The sequence below is a fragment of the Cygnus atratus genome, chromosome 2 (genome assembly GCF_013377495.2).
Source record: "Cygnus atratus isolate AKBS03 ecotype Queensland, Australia chromosome 2, CAtr_DNAZoo_HiC_assembly, whole genome shotgun sequence".
NCBI lineage: Eukaryota > Metazoa > Chordata > Aves > Anseriformes > Anatidae > Cygnus > Cygnus atratus.
In genome coordinates this window covers 155,020,264-155,037,578 of record NC_066363.1, presented here as the reverse complement: position 1 = coordinate 155,037,578, position 17,315 = coordinate 155,020,264, and the positions used below count along the sequence as shown (strand labels likewise).

The window sequence follows — 17,315 nt, the reverse complement described above, 5'->3', positions numbered from 1 at the left end:
ACTAACTGTGATCTTTTTGAAACAAAAGCACGCAGATAATATACAATATTTGGGTACACTTACTCATTCATTTAGTATCAAGCAGTAAATGGTAGCGGTGCAAAGGGCAAAATTCCTTCACCAGATGTTAATCTGCATGAGTACATAGCATAAGACCATCTCCACTGTAGCCAGAGCAACAGCTGGATGTGTCCTTCCCTGTTGCTATGTGTAAAAGTTGGGTCAAAACATTTTTTGTACTTTCTGTTGGCCTTAATGCAATTTCTAATGGTACAATTTCATTATGTCATTGAATGGTCTCTCTTATACGTGTGAGTGTGTACATAATGTGTGGGAGAGACAAAAAATATGCTAACAAGTTTCCTTTTAAAACCTTACTGATTTTGTTTGCTGCCTGCAGTGATGTGTTAAAACAAGGCAGTTCTTCAGCTCAGGGGTCCTTGTTTGATCACAGCAACAGGAGTGGATTTGCTTTCCTTATCTGTTGGTAAGCAGCACGGACTCTATTTAATCAGAAAGGACGCTAAGGTTCTTTTTGATGTCTGCACTGTGTTATTTTGCTTAGGAGGTCTGCATTCACACCATATATATGTGTGTGTTTGAGAATATTTATAAATATTAAATTTGGAATTACATATAGAAGTCAGCTTTATATATATATATACATGTATACGACTGTCTATCTGTCTAAACTCTCTCTCTCTCTCAGCATTAGCATTTATGTTCACATTGTTTGAAAAATCAACCACTGCTTTTTTCCCATAAAATAATTATTCAGTACTGCTGTACCATCTCCTAGCCAAAGATCCCGTCAGAAAGCTTTACTTCAGAAAGCTTTACGTCTTTATTTCCTTTACTTCAGAAAGCTTTGTGAGTGCTCCCTAAACCAGACTCTTAATACCTACAAGATGAAGATATGGATTAATATGTGTCATTTTCATACATATGTCTAATGGAGGGAAAGGAAGGCATATGACTTTTCTTGTGCCAGATGATTCAGTGCTCTTCTTGGAAGAAGTATTTCTCTTGTCAGACACCTGCTCTAGCTTTCATAAGATGTCTTCTCGGGTGCTTAATTTACTGCTAGAACAATTATTTTACGGCTTTCATTTTATCCAAAGTGATGTATAACCCTAGAGTTCAGGTGGAGGAAACAATTTTTTTCCTTATTCATCTTCAGCAGAATTTTTTAAGACTTCTTTGTATGTTTTTACATGAAGAGCCATTGTGACACTGCTGAAGATATGTTAGGACGTAACTTGACTTAGGCAGTCTGCCTAGGTTTAATTTTCAACGTGATACAGGAAATAGATTTGAGATAAGCTGAGGAGACTTCAGAATTTGGTTTCATTTCTATTGAAATGAAAATCAAAAATTATAAAATGTACAGTAAAAGAAAAATCTGAAAAAAAAGAGACCTGTGCATAGAAGAAAAAAATTTGTTTTGCTTTACACCTTTAAACTGTACAATTTCCTACAATTTTAATATGATTTTGACCAAAAAAAAAAAAGAATAAAAACTAGCCAGAGGCTTTATTTGAAATGAAAAAATCAAAATGTTTTGCTTTGAGAGTGTCAAAATGAGACATTTGGAAATTTGTCAGATTTTTACTATTTTTTTTTCCTAGAAAAACTTTATTGGATATCAATGTGATCTTTGTTGTTTTTTTTTTTTTTTTTAATAGGAATTTAAGAATTACATTTTTAGATGGGAATTTTCCTATAAAACACTTTCTTGGACACTTCATCTTTCTCAGACATTCATTTTCTCTGCCATTCTTAACTGAGAAACTACAGCTTGTGTTTTTTAAGTGTCTTGTAGTATTGAAACCCAGAGACACAACCATTAGAACTGACCAGGATAATTCTCTTGTAACTGTTCAGATGATGGCTCTTTTTCAAGCCTGATGATTCCTATTTTTCAAGGGTCTCAAATTAAATACTTTCTTCATGCTAGCTTTTGTACAAAGTGTAAATTATCATCAAGTCCGACTCCAGTCTTAAATAATTTTTCTACTCTATTGTCACCCCAGTGGTTTGGGAAAGTAACCCTAACTTTTAGGAGTTAATAGAAATGTCAAATTATACCTTGTATTATGAAATACCAACCAACATTTTCTTTCATAACAGATTTCTCCCCCAGATAGGATCAAGTTTTGTGTATCGTGCCCTTTATTTATAGCCTAAAGTCTTTCTGTTAGACCAGTATTTTACGTCCCTTTTCTGTTCTAGCTGCCCATTTTCCCTACGCTTAGGCACTTAACATATTGGAAATGTCTTCCTGTCTCTCAAAGAAGGCTAAATTCAGCCACCATGTAGAAAAACTTCTGGAAGCACTGTCATACTGACATACACAGACAACCTGATAGAATATGCTGTGTTTGCTGAGGAAAACAGGCAAAGAAAAAACATTATCTCACTAGAGCATCTGCAAGTTGGTCACTATGGATGTTCATGCCTTTGACCTCTGAAATGCTCTTGAATTTGCCATTATTTTTTTTTTCACTGTCTGGCACAGGAATCTATGCTATTTTTTATTGATGAGTGAATGAATGGGGAAGACTTGTTTCTTTTTGTTGTTGTTGTTGTTTTCCATAGCTGAATGGAAGTGTAAATATACATGTATGCATAAATTTGTATATATGTATAGTTTTTTATGCGTATATTATTTTGTTTGTTTGTTTTTTCATGAAACATTTTCATTAAAACTACTTCTTTTTAATTGATTGAGGTTTTTTTTTTCCCTTTTGAATTTCATTCCTGCTATAAGAACCTCTTTGAGGCTCAGGAGAAGGCATTCCCCTGCATCTTTTGTCTTTTCTCGGAGTTCAGTTTAGCATATTTACACAATACTCAAGACAAAAGTAATTTTGACAAGCAACCAGTTTTGGTAAATGGGATAAGAACTTGCCCTCCTCCCACCACTGGTTCATTGATGAGGCACTCTGTTGAAGCTGTGGGAATTTTACATTTTTCATTCCCAACACTGATTTAATTAACAGGGATATCACTTCTCCCTCAGCATGCATAGTCTTGTGTGCCAGTTCAAGTGAAAATGAAGTTCTTTCTCAGTGAGTGTAATATTGGTTTCCCAGAAGGAAGTAAAAACAAAAGAATATTGAAGGAGGGGGAGAAAGGAAGGTCAGCAGAAATGAAAAACTAAAATAATTTTAGCCATTTGGTAAATCTGTGTTTGCTTACCGTCTTTTTGGAGGGGTAGATATAGCAGACCTTCTTTTTTTTTTTTTTTTTTTTTTGGTTGGGACCTCTGTCTTAACTACAATATAAGTAGTATTTTTAATTATTATTATTCTCTATGTTTTTGGAAATTAAAGTTATGCTTCTGAAAGCATTTCTAAGCTTCTGTAAAAAAAATCTTTTTTCACATTGGTGGCAAGAACTATGAATTATGTGATAAGTGTGATACGAGGATGAAGTTCAAGTTCATCCTATAATATAGTATAGGGTAGTATGGTGCTAGGGCTGTGACTGTTTGGACGCCCGGAGCACTTAGGCTTTAATAGGCACTGGAGGTCCAAGAACTCCTCATCTTGTTATCTCCATGAATGAGACAACAGATCAATGTGAGAGAAAGTGGTACTGCCTAGAAGCAGCATTTGTCTCAGTGGTGGAGGAGCAACCTAGGTGGGAATTTCAGGCTGTCCCAGAGATTCCCCTGGGCAGGTCTCAGACCTGTTGACTGGCACTACTTGTGTGCTTTGGTATGCTAACAAATGTCCTCTGGGCAGTCCAGCTGTCCCAGAGATGGCTGGGAGGTTCCTGCTGCAAAATTGACCAAAGGTAAGGTATTGTGGGTTGTCAATAGGTGCTATTCCTGCAGAGGCAGAGACGGTCAAATAAGATGGACTTTCATAAATAGTTGAGGTATTAATAAAATACTTTGTATATGTTTTAAGGCAAAATAAAAATGGATCGTGCATGTGCTGGAGTGGTCACACAGGACCATGGCCCAGTGAGATACAGGAATTCATCAGAACAGCAGTCTGGGGAGTCTCATCTGATCCAGCTGAGGATCACTGTAAGGAATCTTGCAATGGAAATTCAGGTCATCATCTGGATGGCAACCAACTGCTCTGTTCAGGAGACTGGATTCCCATAGAAGTGTTAGCCGATGCAAAGTGTCTAATAAATTAGGCTTTTGTTTTTTAACAAACACTTTGCACATATAAATGTTTGTGAAGCAATTGACAGCAATAATATAACTGACATACTATGTTGTGTAATATAACTCCTAGTTCCCTTCCTGTTGATTTTTGTGATCCTTTGTGATTTTTTTATTGTTTATTTTTTGTTTTGTTTTAATTATAAAATACGAATATCTCTCTTTGTCATGTATTTTCTTGCATGTGAAAGTATGCTTCTGTCCATATATATCAGCCATGTTCCTAATGACCAGAAATCACCTTTTAATCCTTTCTTTTTTACAAATATAATAATGAGGTGTAAATATAATGTATTATTTCAAACTGTTGACTATCATTTCTCTTCAAACCACCAGCTGACAGGAGATCTCCTATCTTAAAAAACAGTCTTTAGAGTAGAAATGCAAAATCTCCTTTCTCAGTGGTTTCGAAGCTAGACCAAAAATAATATGCTATGTGACAAATATGGGTATGAAGATGCAGACACTGTGCTCTCAGAGACTGCATTCATCTTGGGGTGCTGACTTTTCTTTCCCTGTTCCAAGCAGATATCTCAATCTTTGCCACAAATAGGCAAGGTGGGCTAATACTGTCTGCTAATGAAAAGCTGCTGGAGACCACCAAACTCGTCTAATTAGTCTGCAATGGCTTTTTAGTATCTCAAAATTCTTGAAAAGCAATTTGAATTTGAATTTAAATTACAGAACGCTGTTTTGAATTAGATTAAATATAAAGGGTCTAATTTACCAGCTGCTAGTGCTATTGTTGAACTTTTCACACAGTTAACATATTTTGTGAAATTAATACAAAAGAAATACAACTTAGTGTATATAACAGAGCATAAAATCCAATTGGTGTCTTTTGATATTAGGTGGATTTGGTACACTGGAAGTGGATATCCACAAATTGTTCTCTGCATTACAGTAATGAATTGGCATGAACCTTATTTAATTTGTGTTTGTTTTTCTCAAGTAATTTTCCTTTCTCTTGTTATAAAGGAAAAGTACATTTATAAAGTAATACACTGTAATTATAGGAGAAATCCGTTGACTGAAAAGAACATTACATGGGACACATTCATTTTAAAGGGTGATTTATTTGAATATATTTAACAGGGAAGTTGTCAAGAATGTTTTGTTTGTTTGGGGGTTGTTGTTTTTTATAGGCTATTTTACTTGGCTGGATAAACCCTAGAAGAACCTCTTGGAGGACGGATGGACAAAGGACAGTGAGAGTCCAGTATCAGGATCTAGCTTTGCAGAACATGGTCAAATTGAACAGAAAGCTTTGCATTTGCAAAACACTGAGCAGGTTTTTGTTTGTTTGTTTTTTAATCTGGCATTTGACTAGGTTTTTCTTTATGTCACCACATTCATATTCTATGATTCTATGATCATGATTGGTTAAATGAGAAAAGGACAGATTAAGGCTATATGTACATTGTTCTTCATCGCACCCTGCAAACATACATAAGTGATATATCTTTTCTGATATAATGTGTACACCTAGGTGCTCACCTGATCTTTTAGGAAATTTTTTTTTCTATTTCACAACTAATAACCAAGGAGCTAGGAAGTATTTCATATTTGCTGTCACTACAAACCACCGAAAAATCAAACCCTATGCGTTGCCCAAACGGTTCTTGAACTCCAGCAGGCTCAGTGCCATGACCACTGCCCTGGGGAGCTTGTTCCAGTGCCCAACTGTCTTCTTGGTGCAGAACCTTTTCCTAACATCCAGCCTGAACCTCCCCTGTCACAGCTCCATGCCGTTCCCTCGGGTCCTGTTGCTGGTCAGCAGAGAGGAGAGATCAGCGCCTCCTGCCCTGATTTCCCTCTTGAGGAAACTGTAGTCTGTGATGAGGTCACCCCTCAGCCTTCTTTTCTGTAAGCTGAACAAAACAAGTGACCTCAGCCATGTCTCACCCTCTAGACGCTACACCATCTTTGTTGCCCTCCTTTGGACACTCTCTAATAGTTTTGTATCCTTCCTAAATTGTGGCGCCCAAAACTGCACACAGGACTCAATGTGAGGGTTCATCAAAAAGATATTGGCAATCAATGGGACAACTTTATTTTTTATTTATTTATTATTTTTTTTTTCATTTGGGATCAGTACAGCTGACGTCCTTTCACAGATCACAGGAAAAACAACTCTTAAAGCAAATCATTGTAGTCTGGAATTATAACCATTATTTGCAGTTCTTTGTATTGTCTTCCTGACTGCCTCTTTTTCTATCATCTCTTGGCTTTCTTGACCTATTTTGCCTCTGATGCTGTTGGCACAATAGAAGTCATACTTTTCTCTGCTGTCAGTACTAGTAGCTTCTGTATCATCATCCATCACTGCTAGCAAAGTACCTTTAGGTGGTAAGTCTTGAAGTGAAAATTTGTCAGGCGTTCATTTGCTCCCAAAGTTTTCAGAAGTAGAAAAGGGCAAAAGCCAGAGATACAGTCTACTATTACAGACAGAAAGGGTCTTGGAAAAGGAAGACAGCACAGATGTATTTTGCAACTAGCAAAGAAAACTCTATCCTTAACTACAAACTAATAAGATTAGAATAACAGTAGGCCAAAGGAATTAACTTAAAATGTGTTTACCAAGGAAGCTAATGTGTAATTTCACAATGGATTTTACAAGCTCAGTGCAGTCATCATGCTTTGGGCAAGCTGGGATTGTTAGCTTCAATATTTGTTTTAATATGAGTTGCATCTTAACCAGAAGTTTTGGAGAAAAAGATGTCTGTCCTCCCAATCCAATAAGCCCAGAGTTCTGAGCACTTTGTAGTTATTTAACGGGTCAAAGCTAGTGCTTTTCCTGACTTATTTTTACATCACTGTTTTTCCTTAGAATAACATGTACTATGTTTTCTACTAAACTTGATTTGTTAGTGTTGTAGTGTGGAGCCCTCTTCCAGGCTATAACCTAGTGGACCACCTAAATGACACAGAAGAAAAGTCAATTCAAACAGAGAATGTGGAAGGTATTCAGTCTTCAGACCATCCCAAAGGAGGGCATTTCCTGACATTTCTCAGCTTACTGAACAGTGACGGATAGACTGTTTAGCTGCAGCAGTTTATAATGGCCTCATCTGACAGATGCCTGCCATGCTTGTGTCCCCAGCAGATGAGGATGCACAGACCTTAGCTCATGTTAGCTAAACTGTCCCTGAGGTGGGTTTAATAATCTCTCTTATGTTCTGCTCTGCCTCCTCTGTGTGTGTGACAACTTTCTAAGCAGTTTTGTGAAGTTGTTGAAGGACCAGAGATTTGGAACTTGGTGTCTTTTTTCCATCACGGTCACTTTCCACCTTGACACGATGATTTGTCAAATTGGGATGGATGTTCCCATTAAACAACAGGATTATGAAGTCAGTTGCCACTTAACAGAGTTGCACCAGAATGCTTCAGCTTAGTGATATGGCTTCTTAATAACACACGGCGTGGCCTAGGCTGTGTCTGTTTGGCATTGTCTTGAGTTGCAACTGTGCAGTGCTAGTCCTCCTATTCAAAGATATTCTGAGAGCACAGCACCTTTCTTCGGTACAGATATTCCTCCTGGAGAGAACTGTAACAGGAGGATAAAGGAGATCAGGGAGTAACCTCTTCAGGCCTCTATGCACTCATGTATATTATCAATATCTCACAGTACTTTTTGAAGAAATACACTTTGATGCACAGCAATGGTACAGGAAATTTGACTCGTCTGTTGAGGTCTTATTCAGTGCTCCTAATTATTACCATCTCTGCAGTGTAGAATATGTTACCAGTTGTCCTATGTTTCCTTCATTTAATGTGAAGAAATGGCCACAATTAAATTCCCTGATTTTAGATGTCATTTTTGTCATAAAAACAATAATTCCACAGCAATGTGTTTTTCTTCATCAGTTCTCCATCTCTCAAAAGAGGTTGTAGCTCAGAAATACATATCTGTGTTTGCTTGTGTGAGTCCTTCTCTCAGAGCCCAGGACTTTCTTAATTTTGTCTGCTTTCAGTGAAGATATTTGACAATGTTTCTCCTTATATGTTTTCTCTTCAAATGGAAGGTATAAAGCGGAAGCTTTATTTCTGTGAGAAATACTCCAGGTTAGTTTTCCCTTCACCATACTGCTTCATATTAGAAGATGGTGCTCCATTAAGGAGGACGCAGAAGCAACAGCTTGTGTATCATCAGTATCATCCTGCATATGTAGAAAGCCAACATTTCATCGGAGGACTGCACCACTTGCTAGCCGTATTTCTTCTGTCTGAAAACAACTCCTTTACTGAAAGGAGGATCCAGACTGAATTGTATAGAGTATGGCTGAAATGGTGGCAAAGGTTCTGCTCTTTTGATTTCACAGGACCCTAGAGCTTGGAAATGATTAATATGGAGGTGGCTTTTCTCTATTAATATAGAAACAACCTATTCCACCATACATGCACTCTTGCTATTCATACATACCCTCCCTCCCCCAAAATGACATAATTACTAGAGATGTCTTTAATAAATAAATTAATTTAGGTTGGCACTTATACTATTCATGTCACAGATTACTAGGGCAGTGACTCCAGATGCTTGCTGCTTTTGCAGTGTCTCTGAAACTAATTGGTCTGGGACTTAATGTTAGAGGATCTTCAGAAATATCTGACCTTTTAAATAGAATTTTGGATTCACACTAATCTAATTTATTTCCTGAAATCCTGAGTAAGTCCATAGAATTAACTGACAGAAATGATCAAAAGTGGACATGGACAGGTAAATTCTTCTCATACTTCCGTCTACAAAAGAGAAAGTACAATTTCAGTCCTTCTTACAAGCTTACAAGCTTACATTTCAAGCTCTCAGGTGTGTATAACAGTGCTGCCAAAAATGGCAAGTCTTGGCTGCATCCCTGAAAAGTGGTCACTGGAGGATGCAAATAACCTATGTCAGCAACACCAGTGAATGTATGGGACAAATGGTTATCACAGAGTCACACTTCAAGTCTGACGCATGACGTAAGAATTACTTGCCTCTTCTCATGCCTATTAAGGGCAGCCTTGTCTGCCACAACTACATGACTATGGAGTTTAACATCCTGAGATTGCTGATCAAGTTAAACAGCAGGATTACAAACCTTCAGAAGACCAGATTTTGGCCTGTTCGGGGACTTTCTTGTCTGGATTCCTTGGGAAACCACCCTGGAGGGCAAATGAGGCCCGAGAGTGCTGTTTAATCTTCAAGAGCAAACTACTGAGACCGTAAGAACAGCCCATTGCCAAGCTGGATAAAACCAAGTTGGAAGGAGCAGTCACTACAGTGGAGCGCAAAAAGGTCTGCTGCTCAGGGTGTCCTCAACAGGCTGGAGAAATGGAGCAGTAGGAAGCTCATGAAGATAACCAAAATAAAATACAAAATCTTGCATCTAGGATGAACAAACCCAGGGCAGTAGTGCATATCAGTGGCCAACTGTCCCCAAAACAGCTCTGTGAAGATGGTTAAACACTGGAACAAGTTGCTCAGAGAGGTGGTGAAATCTACATCCCTGGAGATGTTCGAGACCCTGCAGGACACAACACTGAGTAGCCTGATCTGATCATAACTGTTTTAAGCAGGTAGTTAGATTAGATGCTCTCTACAGGTCCCTTCTGACCTAAATTATTTTATATTTCTACAATAATGACCAAGTTCTATTGCTAACATATAACATTGAAAACTATTTTTAATAACAGTTCTTTCTCCATTCTGTGTTTTAATACTGTGTAAATCTTTGCAAAGTATATCCTCCTAAACTCCCATGCTCTGCAAACTGCTCCATCTGATCTGTAAGAAGTTTTATTGATTCAGAAAATTTAAAAAGCACCATATGACTATTAGGCAAACACTAATACATTTAAAACAGCTAATTAATAAGGATTTTTAGTGTCTTTAGTTCACAAATTTTTGAGCCCACCTGCAGTTGTGCTTTCTTATTACTTTTTCATTTTAGTTTTAAACAACAATTTAAGACAAGAAAGGCTGAAAACAGAGCTATCAAAATTTAGACTTGCTCGACAATACTGTGTTATAGTACTGGTATGAACTATGAAATTATCTCCCATTGTTCCTTCTGCTTGTCAGTGTAGCATTTAAATTCCAGAACAATTTCTGCTTAAAATTCGGCAACGGATTATAAAACAGGACATTTTTTTGTGACATTGTGTATCAATCCACATCAGATTTTCTATTATTCCCAGCAGCATTTCTGTATGCTGCCTTTTTTGTGTTTACCATGGTGAGAGTAAAATACAGATTCATGCTGAGGCTGGAGTTTTTGAAACCTTCCAAGAACAACCAACTCAGTCAATTATCATTAGCCATTTCTCTAAGGGGCCAAGCTGAGCAGTCCCAATTGTGTCAGCCACAGAACACAAGTTAACATCTTGACATTTTACACAAGAAAGTTGAGGAACACATCCCAGCTCAAGCTAAAAGCCATGAAATACAGTCTTTATTGGGGGGATTCAAAGGGAGAAAAACAAAGGAGGTGCACTGACATGTAGTTGGAGTCTTCACTGTTCTTCCTGGAGGTGCATAGCTACTGGGGATGTTGGCTTAATAAGAACCCATTACTTACTGTCTATAAAGACAATCAGTACCTAGCAGGGTATGTAGGAATTGTATTTTTTCCCCATAAATATCAGCAGTGGAGTAACTTGCAAATTGTTCATGTTTCTCCATAGATAGACAGTGGGGAAGTTGTGTCCTGGTGCCTTTGTGCAGCTCATATGCTTTAAAATGCACATCTAGATGTATGCTCAATTTACCTAATGTTTCATAATGATCAAGGGAAAAGTACCTTGCTGTCTTTCTTTGTCTGCATAACCCTTGCTCTTCATGCAAAGCGGATAAATTAATCCTGTGTGGTTGTTGTGGATGAGTGATGCACTTCACTGGTAAGAGAGAAGCAGCAATATCTTTTATTGATATAAGATGGTGATTTAATGAAGTTAATGGTAAATTAAGACTGGTTTAAAAAGACTCAATGGCAAGGTATGCTCAGTTATTTACTGCATAGAGGACAGGGTCAGATGATATTGTCAAGGAGAGCCTCCCATTGAGTTATGAGGTTCAGAATGGACCCTTTTGCTTTTCAAAGGAGTTTGGGTATCACTGGATCCAATCTTAGTCCCAGACTTGGTCAACAGTTTATGTCTAAAGGACTATGTGCACAATAAGTCTGAAATGTAAGTTTGCAAAGTTTCAGCAAGCTGTTAGTCCCTTACTGAGGATCTCTAATAGGTGAGGAATCTCTCATCCTCAAGGAGTAATCTTGAGAGGTGCCCCTACTCAAGCAGAGATCCTAGCAATCCTAACATACAGCCCACTGACGTGTAAGGGAGCTCAACGGGCTCTGGGCTGCCCCCTGTTTATGGGGTAAGATAATGGGCTCAGTCATATTGCATACCAACCATATTTTGGTTGGCACATGCTCAATTAGCCCTTGGCTACCGTGTTGTTATCTGTCTCCTCAGAGTCCAATCTGAGCTGTCTGCAGACATCATGACCCCCACTGGTGGTTATCACTTGAGCAGGATCATGGGTGAAAGCTCAGGTGTGTGGGGGAATACATCATCACAACCCACCCCGTGACTAGAGTCAGTGGAGAATCAAGAACCAGCTATAGCCATTGACTGCAAGTGCTCACAGACCTTTCTGCCGCACCATTTCCAGAAATTGAAAGAGGATAGCAGTGCCATGATCTGATAAAAACCGCTAAAATTCATCGTTCACAGAGACCTAGGAAATAGAGCTATTACTAACAGTTGTCATAATATTACTTGCACCTCTCCTTGAAATCCTGGCCACAAAAGCACAGTTTAAGAAACAGTTTTATTTTAAAGTCTGAACAGTGCAAATTGCAAATATAAATTATTTCTAGAAGTGGTGCTTTTGATGGAACTGAAAACTTTTGATCTAGAATGCCTTATTGTAAACTCAGCTTATGTTCTAAGTGTAAAGAAGTTTGGGACATTTTTGTATAAATGTGCTGTGGTCTGTCCAATGACGTCTTTTCTCGCAAGAGAAGTAATAAACCTGATGTTGACCCTGGAGGACAGAATAACTCATAGTAGTGAAAAAAATGCAGATGGTATTGCCATCCTATCTACTAACAAGACTTATTCTGTCCTCATTTTAGTTTCAGTATATATGTGACAGCATTCCTGGGACCTAATAGTTTTGATATGGTTTGAGCAAAGCACGCACAGAGAATGAGACAGTGTTATGGTTATATGGCTAGGAAGTAGCTCTGGTTGCCAAATGCTTGGTTAGAAGTGAAAGACAGACCACAGATTTTTGTGGAAATTTGTAGGACAAATGGAGAGCAATAATTGTAATCTCTGTATTTTTCTTCTCTTGATACTTCTGTTATACAGGGCAGCTTTTATGTCCCATCTGAAAACTGCATGCAGCATGCATACAAATGGCATAAGGACCTCTGTCTTCTGCTCTTGAATGCTCAAAGAGGACTTCACATGTACTACACCCTCATAATGAAGGAGATTCCTGATTTACCACAACTGAAGTTGGGTAAGGGAGCAGACATTTTAAATCACTGAATATAGACCATTGCTGTGTTTTCAATACATATTTTAGTACTAAAATTCTTGGGCTGTGTAGAGATTTTAGAGGATTTTTCTCTCTCTTTCCTGATTAGTGTTTATTTTGGCACACTGTTAAACACTAATGCTTTCTCCGCTTATGAAAATCCTTTTATAGAAACTGAAGGTTGCCTGATGTGTAGAAGAGTAAAATGTTCTGATAAATTTATCAGAATACTTGCCTCTAAATGATATTTGGACTCCATTGCTTTTTGGAGATTTTAACTTCCAGTTCAAAATCACCATGAGATCTAGTGAAGACTTTAGTAATTTTTACTCTCAACCAAATGTGTATTTTTTTAAACTGAAAACAAAAATCTGAAAGGTGATATGAATGTTTTTGAAACGTACTCCCTCCCTTATGCTTTACAATGCTCTTCTCTGCCCATATTATAATTACATCTTGCTCTTTAAAATCATTCTGCTCTTCTTCCTAATTCATTTGTTTAAATAGATTTTCTAGATTTTTTGGCAGAAGCATTTTTAACTGGTCAGGCCTATTGGGTCCAACATAGAAGTGTTGTCTGGCTGGATTTGCAGGACAGAGCTCAGTAATTTGTGTTTAGTCATGTTTGTAATGACAGCATGAGCTCCTGTGAAAATGAGGAGCATCCCTAACTAATTCCTGCTCTCCCACCTGTTTCTTTGAATTTAAGGCATGTGTCTCATCTGTGTTTTCATCTCATTGTACATCTGAATGCACATTTTTTCTAAGTTATCTGTTTGTTTTATTTCAGGGATAATTATATTAAGAGAATTGATTGCCTTGGGCAGCAGATTTAAAAAGGGAGGATAAAATCGTTCTCCTTTTTTACTGTATAGGTACTACATGCACTTTCAAGTATAATACATTATTCTGTACAGACTTATGAGCTTGATAGCTTCTATTTTCCACTTTATGTTTTGTTCCCTGATATATATTTCCACTCATGGGAAACCTGAAACTCATGGGATGGGAAGAGCACATACTGTGTTATTCAATTCAGCTATGAGGAAAAAAAAAAAAGAAAAAAAAAAGTACAGCATTTTTATTTGCAGTTTATGAGCTGTCAAACAGAATTCAACATGCAACAAAACCCTTGCTTCAGGCATCTTGGTTATCAGGCACATTTTTAGATGATTTGTATTTTACCTTGACAGGCTTATAGACTGGGAGATGGCAGAGTTACGTATGGTTGGTTGACCACAACTGAAGAACAGCCCCAGATATGCACATATTGGCTTTCTGAATGCAGTTGACTTAGTTTTCAAATGACTACTAGTACTGAAGCAGGCACTTAATTTGCAAATGTACTTGTTGTAATACATGCAAATTACTAAATGCAAATACCCTTTTTAGCTGCTTGAGCAGAGCACTCTTTGCATCATTTTATTCACAGCCTGAAAATCTACTGAAGATTTGATTTTAAGGCTAGCCTTCTGAGGCCTGTCGCAAAGCACAGAAAAAATCATGGGGTATAAGATTTACCCAGGATGATGAATATCAAGACAGTTTTTATATGAGACAGTTGCCTGGACTGTCCTTACAGTCACCGGGGAGAAACAGGCCCATTTGGGACAATAAAATGTGTTATCTGACAAGTGGTGCTCTCTACCTTAGGATGACATGAACTGCACCTTGTACTTGCTCATTTTTCTCCACTGGCCAGAAGAATAATATAAATGACTCATTCAGTTTTAGACATCTATATTTGGTGAAATTAATCTCGTCATAGGTTTCTAAAGATAGTTAAGATAAATACAAGACAATAAATCTCCTCTGCGGACTTTCTAAATTCCTTTTTCTAGCCCCCTGAATAATATATTAAAAAATTAATAGTCTAGTTTAGACTTTAAAAGTGGAAATTGTTGTCTCCCAAATTTTACCAGCTGAGGAGAGAGATTTTTGAGGTGTTACACATCTCACTCTGTCCTCTTAAATTCCTCAGTATTATTTAAGAAGAATCACTTGGGGATTGGGGAGGGGATTGGTTGCTCGGTTTCTCTGCTTTGTTTCTTTCTGTATACTACTAGAAAGTTCCACATTGCAAAATCTGGCTGTCAGATTTGGAGAGCTGATTTATGTCTTCTCCTGCTTTATAGTTTGTGGTGCATTTAATGTGGAGAGTCCCTATGCTGGATTCTCTCAGGGCTATATCAAAGCAATGCTGCATGGTCTAGGGGTGGTGACGTGCTTCACATTCCACAGGGTGATGCAGAGATGCTCAGTCTGTTAGCAGTCATACATGTAGGGCGTTTAATACATGGCCTCACATAGCATGATATGGAGAACCACCTATTGTATATCATTTGCTCACATTTTGCAATGGTGAGATAATATTGCATTTAGGTCAGGAATCGGCCATAAATCACAGAATGGTTAAGGCTGGGAGGGACCTCCGGAGTCCATCTGGTCCAACCCCCTACTCAAGCAGGGACACCCAGAGCAGGGTGCCCAGGAATGTCCAGGTGGCTTTTGAAGATCTCCAAGTGGGGATATTCCACAATGTCTCTGGGCAACCTGTGCCAGTGCTCAGGCACTGCACAGTAAAGAAGTGCTTCCTGATGTTTAGACACAACCTTCTGTGTTCCAGTTTGTGCCCATTTCCAGTGAGCACCACTGAAAAGAGCCTGGCTCTTTGCAGCCTCCCTTCAGGTGTTTATATAGATTGATAAACACCAAAGCCTAATAAGCAAACTTCTACTAAGGGAGAGGGTAGACAATGAAAAGCCCTGGAATTCTGTCCTCTGCATCCTAACAACCTTCCAGAACATGTGCAGGTTTAACGGTTTGGGTCTGCATAAGCAGAAATTGTAGCTGTACCTCTGCAAGTACAAGGTGTATCGTGGGGGGGGGGGGGCACATCCGAAGAGAAACTTGTCCATTGGCAAAGAACATCAAATGACTATTCATTGTGTGAATAAACAGTAGAACTTTAACATTTCACACCTAATGTTCTCAATCCTGATATGTTTCTTTCTCTGTGTTTCTTTTCCCTAGAAGAGCTTTCCACGGAAGATACGTTATCTCAGCTTTGTACAGAGCTGCAGGTATTTTCTTCAACAGAATTGGTCTGCTTTTCACAAGTCCATTTTTCAAGTGCACTAAGAAAGTACAATCATGTATCAGAGTGGGGAGAGAGGGAATTTGGTGCCAGCAGAAAGTTTGCTGAATGTTTCTTTTTCACCAACAATTTCACATAATTTTGGTTATTCACTTACATAATGTTTCTGTCACTTTTAACGACTCACCAGCTGGATTGCTTTAGGATCCTTCAGTGATCCTAGCCCTGAGTGTCAAGAGTATGCACAAAAAAATGATTTGGGGGTAGGTTGCAATTACAGCTTTTGTGCTGACAGGAGAAAAGATTTTTTGGCAGGTTGTGCAGCCACTTTTTTTTTTTTCAAATAAAAACACCTAAATGTGTAGGGAGGCTCATGGGAAGACACAAATGATTTTGGCACAGTGCAACTGAATTACTGTCTTGAACTTCTGCTGCATTGGCTTCAAGTGAGACACAGGCAAGTCATCAAGGTTGTCAGGAAGAAATGCAAACGGCAGTTGATCACTGGGGAAAATGTTTTACAATCAGAGATCTAATAGTTTTGATTTGCTCAGGTTATTAGCAGGAAAACAACATAGGGAAGAAAGACAAAATAACAATTAATGAAGGGAATTTGAAACCAAACCGAACTGCGAGTACATTTACACTACAGTTACAAATGGTAAGCTAATGTTTGTCAACCGTGTGTGAAAAATGTTTGAAAAGGCAAATTTCTTAATTCTAAGTCATAAGTTGGATTCTTTGAAATAAATTTGATTTCATTTAAATTTGATTTAGAGAAACCTAAATTATGGGGCTCAACTCAACTAGATTGCAGAAATTTAGAAACCTTAAGTGTATATGGGGTCAGACAACACTCACTAGAGACTCCTTAGGACTTATTTTTTATGAGTCCAGCAAAGTCCAAATTGGCTTGGCATACAACAGAAAATGTCAGCCCTATTTTTTTCATATTTTCTAATTCCTGTCCAATTCTTTTTCTCCTAAGAAGCTTCTTGACTTGTTTTGCATGGCCTTATTAGTAAAGCCAGATTGCCCTGACTGTTTTTTGAAAGCTGCCTGTAACAGTGTAGCAGCAGATAGGAGAACACAACAGCTAGAATGACTTTGGGTTAACACAAACAAACAAACAAAAACCAACTATGATTTTCCTATATGCCATGAAAATATTTGGCATTAGCATCCTGGAATCATAACTTTCTATTGATAATTTAATGATTAAGACAGTGAATTTGCAGACTCATAAATGTTGAGACCCCGTACAATATTGTTGGGACCTAGAGGCAGCACTGACCATCTCTGCAATGTACGTGCAGAGGTTGTGTGGACCTCTGTATGGGGTTCAGATGAGTATTGGCAAAGCTCTCCCTGTATTTTGCCTCTAGGAATATGTGAACTCAAACCATTTCTCTTCAGCAGAAGAGCAGTCATTTATAAAGGAAGAAAATGCTATTAAAACCATACAGAGAGAAGCCTGTGGGGTTAGTTTCCCATTACCACTGTGT

At 38.1% G+C, this 17,315-nt stretch overlaps 1 protein-coding gene across 1 annotated transcript in view; it reads left to right on the top strand.

Annotated features, from left to right (window-relative positions):
• FAM135B (family with sequence similarity 135 member B) overlaps positions 1 to 17,315 on the top strand; it is a 141,728-nt gene that overhangs the window by 99,188 nt on the left and 25,225 nt on the right. Inside the window, exons 7-8 of the mRNA XM_035561690.1 lie at positions 12,542 to 12,695; positions 15,747 to 15,796. Coding sequence (XP_035417583.1) covers positions 12,542 to 12,695; positions 15,747 to 15,796 — 204 coding nt within the window. The remainder of the gene's footprint in view (positions 1 to 12,541; positions 12,696 to 15,746; positions 15,797 to 17,315) is intronic.